This window comes from Helianthus annuus, chromosome 17 (assembly GCF_002127325.2).
Source record: "Helianthus annuus cultivar XRQ/B chromosome 17, HanXRQr2.0-SUNRISE, whole genome shotgun sequence".
NCBI lineage: Eukaryota > Viridiplantae > Streptophyta > Magnoliopsida > Asterales > Asteraceae > Helianthus > Helianthus annuus.
The window spans coordinates 41,734,583-41,745,633 of record NC_035449.2 but is presented as its reverse complement, the minus strand read 5'-3'; the positions used below and the strand labels follow the sequence as shown (position 1 = coordinate 41,745,633).

General features: G+C 34.4%; 1 protein-coding gene across 1 annotated transcript; it reads left to right on the top strand.

The window, feature by feature from the left end:
* Positions 1-4,563: 4,563 nt before the first annotated feature.
* On the top strand, positions 4,564-7,402 carry LOC110908715 (gibberellin-regulated protein 6). Its single transcript, XM_022153695.2, has 3 exons — positions 4,564-4,718; positions 6,722-6,782; positions 7,031-7,402. Exons 1-3 carry the CDS (start codon positions 4,656-4,658, stop codon positions 7,210-7,212), a joined length of 306 nt encoding a protein of 101 aa, XP_022009387.2. The 5' UTR covers positions 4,564-4,655; the 3' UTR covers positions 7,213-7,402.
* The last annotated feature ends 3,649 nt before the right edge of the window (positions 7,403-11,051 follow it).

Genomic DNA, 11,051 nt, shown 5'->3' with positions numbered 1-11,051 from the left:
AAATACAAAATTATTTATAGTATTTAAATGAAATACAAATTTGTCTTTAGTGGATACAACCCACTAAGCATTATGTGACAAATCATAATTCATAGATATGTTGCAAATTATATACCCCATGTTATGGTGGGGGCGTAAAACCGTGCTAAGTAGCTCCAATATTATATCACCGTGAACGACCATCAACACCAAAAAGGTTAGTGTAAAAAAAGAAATAAAAAAGCGAAATATAAAACCGAACGAAAAGTAGATGATGAAACAATGTTGAACCACACACTCTAAATGTAAAATATAGAAAACAATAACTAAGTTGTTCTAGAACCGCGCGATGCGACCGGGTGTTAAACAGGAAAACTACGCATAAAAACATTGAATCATACACGCACGTTGTAGCATGTTAACTCGCAAAATTAAATTTGACCAATACAAAAAATCTGTATAGGGTTAAAAGTGATTGGTTAAAATGTAAAAATATAAATGTTTGGGGTTAAGAGTAAAAAAAAAAAGAAAGAAAAAAAAAACAAAAGTGGGTACAACCCACCAAACATATGAGCACAACCCCTTATTCCGACAAATGTTAATTTGTATGTACTTAAAAGTGATTTATGATAAAAGCAAAATAAATTAAAGATAAAAAAACAATAATATGAGGGAAAATTGGTATTTAATAAACCAACCTTTGGCCAGTTGGTAAATAATAATCCAACCTACAGAATTGGTATATAATAATCCTACCTATCAATATGTTGGTACTCAATGAACCTCCGTTAGTTTTTTTTAACTGAAGTTAGTTTTTAAGTTTTATTTATTACACAAACAGTCCCTGTAGTTGTAATTTACTAGTTTTAACTATGAGTTAATAGCCAAAATGGTCCCTGAGGTTAATAGCCACAGCACCGCCACCGCCACCACCACCACCACCACCACCACCGCCACCACCACCATAGCACCGCCACCACCACCATCACCGCCACCACCACCGCCACCACCACCGCACTGCCACCACCATCACCACCATCACCATCACCACCACCACCACCACCACCACCACCGCACTGCCACCACCACCACCACCATCGCCATCACCACCACCACCACCACCACCATCGCCACAGCACCGCCACCACCACCGCACCGTCACCACCACCACCGCACCGCCACCATCTCTGTCTTTGATCATCGACACCTAAGGGGTTTGAATTCAGATGCAGCAACAGACGATGACTGACCGAAAACATCACAGGTTAAACTCAGGGACCATTAACCTCAGGGACCATTTTGGCTATTAACTCATAGTTAAAACTAGTAAATTACAACTACAGGGACTGTTTGTGTAATAAATAAAGCTTAAAAACTAACTTCAGTTAAAAAAAACTAACGGAGGTTCATTGTGAACCAACATATTGATAGGTAGGATTATTATATACCAATTCTGTAGGTTGGATTATTATTTACCAACTGGGCAAAGGTTGGTTTATTAAATACCAATTTTCCTAATATGAGTACAACTCATCAAACTTATGGTACAATCCTTAATGCCAACATATGTTACAAATTGATATTATATAAATATAATAAATTTAAAAACCCACGCCATATAATAAATTAAAAAACCCACGCCTACTAATATATCAAAGTACGACGTAATTGGTCGTTATCAACCCGCAACATCAATTTGGTTTTGTTTTATGAGTTTAAAAACTCCCTCAATAATAAGAATTTGAAATTTGTGTACTTTAAATTTTAGCCACAATTATATATATATATATATATAGAAAGTGTATCATAAAATTAGGATTAACGTATATTACGTACGCAATTAGAAATCACATGTTATATTTTTTTTTGACAAATCGCATGCTATATATTTTTTGATAATTTCGCATGTTATATATTTTTTGAAAAATCGCATGTTGAATGATAAAATCGCACGTTGAAAATACAATGGCATACGTAATGTACGTTAAGCCATTTGTACATTAACTCTCTCTCTCTCTCTATATATATATATATATATAGAGAGAGAGAGAGAGGGGGGGAGGGGCTCATGCGAGAACTCCATTTATTGTGAGAAACGCGAGAACCAATGTAAACACAACCTAAAATAGCTAAAAATACCTAACCCCCACCCCCTCCCCCTCAAAAAACCTAACCCCCCCCCCCCCTAAAAAAAAAAAAAAAAACCTAAACCCCCCTCCCCCACCCCCCAAAAACCTAACCCCCCCTCCACCCCAAGCTAAAATGCTAAAAACTAAACCCCAAAAAAACCTAAAAAAATCTAAAAAAAATCTAAATTTTTTTTAATATTTTTTATGCTCAAATCGCTACTTTTAGTGGCCAAAATTTAAAAAAAAAAAAAATTGGCTTCGAAAAGTAGCGATTTTTATATAAAAAATATTTAAAAAAAAATTGTGTGATTTTTAGCTATTTTTAAGCATTTTTGGTTGTGTTCACATTGGTTCTCGCGGTTTTCGCAATAAGAGATGGTTCTCGCATGATTTTCTCCCTATATATATATATATATATATATATATATAGAGAGAGAGAGAGAGTGAAAGTGTAAAATACAATATCCCTTAACGTACAATAATTACGATATTGTGGAATCGCATATTATAAAAAAAAAACATGTTGGAAATCGCATGTTGGTATATAAACCAATTTCGCATGTCGGTTTTTCAGCACAAAACACATGTTCAAAAGTGAATTCGCACCAGATCGGACGGTTGAGATGATCGCGTATATATTGTACGATAAGAGCCATTGTACGTTAATCTAACCCTCTATATATATAGATATATATTTATTGTTTATAAAGGACGATAAATAGTAACTTTATTTTATAGTAATAAATAGCTTTTTTATTATTTTTTATATAATATATTATAATAGTTTATTATTATATTTACTTTTAGTGGTATATTTTTATATTTTTTTTCCTTTTTAAAACCATATATTTCCTTTACCATTTTTAATAATTCTTTTTTTTTCTTTTTTAGAACATATATTAATTTATTGATTGATATTAATTTATCGATTGATTAATTTGATACTTTTTTAATAATTTACGTTTATGACTTTTTTCTAAAAGCTTAAGTACGCAGTTGTGTTTGATTTTTTTCTTTAATATTCCGTTATAATAAATTTTGTTAAAAACGAAGTTGTGAATAGTAACTTTATTTTAATAATTATATATAGCTTTTTATTATATTTTATTTAATATATTATAATAGTTTATTATTATATTTATTTTAATAACATATTTTTAATTTTTTTCCTTTTTTAAAATCATATATTTCCTTTACCATTTTTAATAATTATTTTTTCTTTTTTAGAACATATATTAATTTATCGATTAATTTGATACTTATTTAATAATTTACGTTTATAACTTTTTTCTAAAAATTTAAGTACGTAGTATGCTTGATTTTTTCCTTAGATATTCCGTTGTAAGTTTTGTTAAAAAGAAAGTTGTACTCAAAATAAAGTATTTATTTGGTATAATAAAATGGTACGATAATAAACAGTGGCGAAGCTTGACGTTTTCGACGGGGGGTCGAAAACGTATATACTCAAAAAAAATTATAGAACCAGGAGAATCGAAAACGTATATAACCAAAAAATTCTATAGAACCGGGGGGTCGAAAACGTATATACCAAAAATTTCTATACGAAAACTACATACATAACACTAACGAGCGAAAAGTTCGGGGGGTCGGGCGCCCCTCCCGGCCCTTGCAAAGCTGCGCCTTTGATAATAAACTAAATTGTTTTAATGGTTTGTCTTTTTAAACAACATGCTTTATTTTCAAATCACATTATCATTTACTCGGTTTCGCCGCAACGCGCGACATAAAAAACTAGTTTTTTTAGTTTTGTTTAATTACGTTATGATAAAAGTCTTAATCAAAATTGAATGGGTCAAATGCAGTTGATACTTTTAATATTTTTGGTCCTGACGAACCGAACATCCGAACAAATCATTTTTTATTTTTCATTTTTTATAAGATCACCGCAAATTTTTTGTACTTTGTAGTTTTGACACAAAGTTTATCTTTTTTAATATTGATGAATTATGTTTCGATAAAAGTTTTATTCAATTGAACGTTTCATATATAATTGTTTTTTTTTTTTGTTGTTGTCTACCGTTACGAACCGAACGCCCAAACAACATCGACACTTGTACTTGTTTTTATGGTTTTCTCAACGTTTCAGTATAAATTCCGTCATAAAGTAAGTTGTATTCGCACCGGCGTTCATTTTTCTCTTTAGATTGCTATATTGAGTAGTGATACTGTACGACTCGTAATAAACCGAACTGTTACCGACCAAAAACCTGCTATAAAATGTGAGAAATCCACCTAGTCTAGAAATAATAACAAATGATGTCTCATAAAAAAGTTCCTTTTAACGCGTTAGCAAAAGTAAATGCCATACAAATAGATCTTTTTACCATGCAATTTAGCCTTTACCGTTTATTTTAAATTCTTTTTATAATCTAAATGTGGACCGGCATGCAGTTTACCCAACAGGAAAGTCTGAAAGATATTATTGCTTCTTTATTTCTATGTCTAAAGTCAATATATACCTGCATCAAACCATTTCCCGCTTCACACTTCTTTCATCCTGCTCCTCTCTCTGAACCACAGACAGTCATGGCTAAGTTCTTCGCTATCCTGCTTTTGGCTCTGCTGGTTATTTCCATGCTTCAAGCTACTGTAAGTTTATTCAGTTACATTGCTCTTGAATTCATTCTTTTTAATTTATTTGAAGATTATGTTTTCAATGTTTGAACCATATTCTGGTCTATTTTTATTTTTGAGGTCAAATAAACATAGTTAATTAGTTACCTAGAAAAGAAATCGGTATGTATGTGGATTGTGGAACCATTTCTTTCTATCAAACAAACCTCACAGTCTAAGGGTTGTTTCTTTACCTCTTAATGAGTCTCTTAATGGTTCAGACCTCTTACTGGTTTAGACTGTTTCATGAGCAGATGTCTGAATGGTTCAGACATTTGTCTCTGAATGGTTAAGCATTATACAGAGTCTGAATAGTTAAGACCTTTAATCTGAATTGGTCAGCCATTTGCTTTTGAACGGTTAAACATTATACAAGCTCTTAATGGTTCAGACCCAAGGGCGGACCCAAGCTTTGGCTTAGCCACCCTTGAAAAAAAAATTAGTGTATTTTCGAGGTAAAAATCCTGACTGCACTCCTTGAAAATTTGGTTGAACCATTCGTTCGCACCCCCGGAAAATAACTTCTGGGTCCGGCACTGTTTAGACCTCTTACTGATTCAACACTTAATGGTTCAGACCTCTTACTAGTTTAGCACTTAACCATTCAGATGTTGCCAAACAACCCCTAAAGCGTGAAACCAAACTGGAATCAAAACATTAGCAACGGTTTGGTTTCAGTTTTCAATAACTGTTTGGTTCAGTTTTGGCCTAAAAACTAGACCATAAACACCGCTAACCACACACCATGTCCTTTGGGAATGTGTCAAGGGATCCAAGATTGATCGTAAGAGTTCTTGACAATCAAGGCCATGTTTGCCTAAGTCTCTTACATCACTTGGTGAATACAAGTGTTTAGTATAATACTTTTTATTTTTAATCTTTTCCACTTTTTATTTGGTTTTGTATTAATGACTTTAATAACTAGTTACTTATGTTGAAGGTGATCTTTCCTTATCGTTTGTCCGTGGTGTCTTGGCATTATTTTACTGTCTATATAAAATAAAAGATTTTCACCATTCATATCTCCACGGTCTATATGGAGGTATGTTGGCTACCTGGTCGGGGGTTAAGGGAACGGTTTGGTAAGGGTCTTGCCCTTGTTCAGCGTTTAGAGGTCCTGCTTGGGACCTAGGTCAAATTTAGTAGGATCTCCTTCAATGCCCATAGGTATTGGATGGCGGGGATCCAAACTCTTTGACCCCCTCATAAGTTAACTACTATTAATACTATAACCCGGCTATTTAGGACTGTATCCCTGCTGACTCAGACTACTTAGCCGAGGGTAACGTCACCGCCAAAAGCGGGGCCTACCACAATTTGCATTAATAACTTAATTCATTATCTTTCAATAATCCGACCCTTTAGGATTGTATCCTTGCTGACTCAAACTATTGGGTTGAGGGTAACGTCGCCTTCAAAAGAGGGGCCTACTACAATAACTAAGATAATCTCTTAAACAAGTGCAAAAGTGCGAAAATAATCAAAGGTTATACTAATACACGTGTCGGATCCAAGTGATTCATCTTGTCTATCTGTTTTTATTTTATTTTTATTTTCAGCATTTAGTTAGTTTTTATTTTTCTTAGTTTAAAACATTTTTCTCACTTTTTGATTTGATTAGACGTTGAGGATAAACCGGTATTAAAAGCTCTTGTGTCTTTGGACGACCTCGGTATCTTACCAACACTATACTACGTCCACGATGGGTGCACTTGCCCATATGTGTGTTTAGTGTTAGTGAATATCGTGTTTTATAAATTTAAAACTTGGCTAAAAGTGTAAAAAGGGGCTTAAAAAGGGGCTAAAAGTGTAAAAAGTGTATCGTGTTTGGTTTCAGTTTTCAATAACTGTTTGGTTCAGTTTTGGCCTAAAAACTAGACCATAAACACCGCTAACCACACACCATGTCCTTTGGGAATGTTTTATATATTTATGGTCTAGCTTTTTCACATTAATGTGATGTGTGTTTTCGTATGTAGGTTTTGGCGAAAGGAGGGCATCATCACCATGGCTACGGTCCTGGAAGTTTGAAAAGCTCACGTAAGCTATATCCATGCTTCAAACACTTGTACATCATAAGCATTAGAGTACAACCGCATACTGCATTGTTATTAACTTATTATATTGTGAATTGTGATTTGCAGTCTCTAATGAATTGAGTAGGTTTAGGGTATTGATATCTTGTTTGACGGTCAAAATAGTTGTGACCTTTCAACTTTATAACTGTTGACTAGGTTAAAGGGTAGTTGGTAATTTTACTAATTACTTTTTTTGGAACTTTTGACCAGAATGCCCCGGGCAGTGTGTACGGAGATGCAGCAAGACGCAGTACCACAAGCCTTGCATGTTTTTCTGTCAGAAATGCTGTGCAAAGTGCCTTTGTGTACCACCGGGGTATTATGGGAATAAACAAGTTTGCCCTTGCTACAACAACTGGAAGACTAAGGAAGGAGGACCAAAATGCCCCTAGATTTTTGCAGTAGTTTGCCTTTTGTAACTTTAAATCAGACTGTATGGTATTTATTTTGTTTTAGTTGTGGTGTCCGTTTGAATAAAAGTAAAAGTGGACCTATGAGTATGTGACAGTTTGATAAGGTGGGGAACTTCAACACGTGCTTGTGTCCTAATTAATGTCTTTTCTACTTTTTTTAACTGCAAAATTCTTTTGCAATTTTTTTGAGAGTCCGTATGGTTTGAGTTATTTTCTCAGTTTATTTTAAAGGTTTCATTTTTTGTTTGTGGATTCAAAAATGTTTCATCGTTGTCATTTTAATTTATTGGGTTAACTTCATCTATTTTTTCTGTTAACAAGAAAGACAGTTCGGTCATTTTATATGGCCGAATTGCCCTTTTAGTTAACAGAATTACATATAAAATGACCGAATCACCCTTCTCGCTAACAGAAAAAAATGGATGAAGTTAACACAGTGGATTAAAATGGAAACGGTGAAACCTTTTTAGACCCATAGGCGAAAAATAAAACTTTTGTTATAAACTGGCAAAATGACCTAAACCATAGGGACTAAAATGACATTTAATTCTTTCGCTTATTTCGTAAGTAAGACTTGAACCAAAGACCCCTTCTTAAATGTTTAAAGATTTTGTTTTATCAATCAACCATTGCTTAATGTGTTTTCTACTTATCTTATTGATAGTCTATTGGATGAAAATATTATTTAACTCTATGTGTTCAAACATAGTAGAATTTGTATAATTGTATGTGACGCAGTGGAAATTTTATGTACATAAAATATAAAATAATGTTTAAAATAGTATTAGACCTAGTTAAATAAAGGAATATTGGATTTTAATAATTTAAACTATTCGTCGTCGGCCGCTAACAGTTCCAAGTTAAAAAATAACCACTGGCAGTCCCAACTATTGACATATCGGCCACCAATGGACCCTGACTAACAGAACCTTAACGCCGTTAGTTCCCGGTCGCTGGAAAGCCGTTTTTGTCCATAAAAAGGTTTTAAAGTTCCAATCTAAGGTTACAAAGAGGGTTGAGACGAAAATGTTGAGTTTTGTAACATCCGTCAAATTGGGTATCCAAAATCCGACCCGTTTTGAATTCGGATCCTAACTTTTGAACCTCGTATTTCTTTCGCGAAATAAATAAATAACCGTGGAAAAGATTTATTCAATTTTCGATTTATTTATTTATTTATTTATTTTAAAGAATTCAATTAATTTTGAAACTTAAAAAAATTTATAATACGATCTAGTTAAATTATTAGTGTTTTGAGTTAAAATCCTTTAATACACCACCTAACTATTTGGTGCAAATACTCTTTACCAACATCTTTTATAAGGGTGAAGGGGGTGCTCACCTAATAGGTGAGTCCCCTCTCTTACGTCAAACCAATCCCCGTGTGCCACGTCAACTCCCCTCTTAAACTCCCCTAACACCCCCATTTGATGGCGCCACTCCCCTCTTAACTCCCCTTATTTTTTTATTCAAAAAAAAAAAAAAAAAACAAATAAAAGCTTTGATTGGATGGAATTTGGCTGGCCCCACCACCTTTCCCCTCTCTCCTTCGGTGAGCCGCCACCCCCTTGTCTACCTCTCTCTTGTTCACCGAAGCAATGGCGCCGCCCCCCTAATCGGGATTTCCCCTCCCCGAACCCCTCCCCGAATTACGCCCCTTACACCCTAATACCTTTACAATTAAACCATTTGAACATCAAGATTGCCGCCCAAACAGTTGTCACGTTTCCTTCTTCAAATAATGCAATTTATATCGAGTAATATCCCATCATTTCCTTGTCCGTTTAATCGACTGATTTGTTGGGATTGAAAGAATGGTTACGCGTTTCTTTTTAATACCAATGCATCATTCACCTTATTTTTTTCGGAAACTTCCAACTTATTTCTATAAATTTCGAATCATGCCAAGGCTATAAATACCAAGACCATCATCACCGTTTCACTCCAACACAACCTGTTCGAACACCTCACTCACAAACACCCTCTCAAGCTCTCTTTCTTTTATCACCGGAATTCCTTTCTAGTTGCCGGAAACCGGAGCTCACCGGAGAAGGTCCGCCACACCCCGGAGGACGAAGGATGACCGGAAACCTCCACTCCGTTCCTTAAGGTGAATGATGCATTGGTATTAAAAAGAAACGCGTAACCGTTCTTTCAATCCCGACAAATCAGTCGATTAAACGGACAAGGAAATGATGGGATATTACTCGATATAAATTGCATTATTTGAAGAAGGAAACGTGACAACTGTTTGGGCGGCAATCTTGATGTTCAAATGGTTTAATTGTAAAGGTATTATAAAAGATGTTGGTAAAGAGTATTTGCACTAAATAGTTAGGTGGTGTATTAAAGGGTTTTAACTCAAAACATTAATAATTTAACTAGATCGTATTAGAAATTTTTTTAAGTTTCAAAATTAATTGAATTCTTTAAAATAAATAAATAAATAAATAAATCGAAAATTGAATAAATCTTTTCCACGGTTATTTATTTATTTCGCGAAAGAAATACGAGGTTCAAAAGTTAGGATCCGAATTCAAAACGGGTCGGATTTTGGATACCCAATTTGACGGATGTTACAAGTTTTCCGGCCAAAAAGTTGAGTTTTTTGGCGAAAAAAGAGTTTTCCGACGATTTTAATAATTGGGGCTATTACTAGAAAAAAAAGTTCACAAAGTTCCATAATAAGGTTACAAAGAGGTTCGGAACAAAAATGTTGACTTTTCCGGCCAAAAACGTTTTTCCGGCGACCGGAGACTAACGGCGTTAGGGTTCTGTTAGTCAAGGTTCATTGGAGGCCAATATGTTAAAAGTTAGGACTGCCAGTGACTATTTTTAAAGTTGGTACTATTGGCGGCCAACGACGAATAGTTATGATTATTAAAATCCAATTTTCCTTAAATAAAAATTACAAACATAAAATTAAGAGTTATAAAGTTATGTCGTGATACAAATACTACTTCGGTGTTACTAAAAAAATTCTTGAAGCAACTCATATATCGAAACAAAAAACCAAAAAAAAAATAGCGTTACCCAAATCAATGTTGGGTCAACATTGGTTGGGTTTACAAAAACACAAGTTTATTTACATTGTTTTGATTACACAAAAGGTGTCTAATGTAAGTGAAAAAATAAAAAGTCGATATATGCTCAAAATAATTTTGACAAATGTTTTGTTGGGATTGAACCCTATCAGAGGAACAGATAATTAAAGCCAAAACTGGATCAGAGTAGTGGATCCTAAATAAGCAGATGTTTTCATACAAATCTCTCCCCTTGAAAGTGATTTCAACAACTGCTGACCTCCTATCTGCTGATCTTGCTAAATGCTGACCTACAACTGCTGCTCAAGTAAAGACCCGATGAAAGACTAAAGCCCTGCTGATTCAATCTACTGCCTTGAGTCAAGCTCTGCTGATCCGGACAAGTACTGCTGGGTTCACAGCAGTAGAAGGTTGCAGCAGCTGATCAATAGTCTGTTTTGTAATGTAATGTAGTAGCAGTAGTTAACACAGCAGTGTTTGAATAGATCAGAGGTTAGAGTTTGTTAGGAGGGTAGATGTCACTTTCATGGTGACGTCAGCTAAGATGCTCAGTAGTTTGCAAGTGCCTATAAATAGTTCAGTACTTTGTACTGTTCTATTAGCTCTTTTGCACAATCGTCTTCTTTGCACGAACAAACAACTGAGTTCTGGCTGAGGGGGAGTTTGCATTCATTCATCAATCATTGTAATCGTTATTGAAATAAATTCAATCTTCCGACTCACTGTGTAAATATGTTTGATCAAAGTATTACTCTCGTATGATTGTATGCAAAG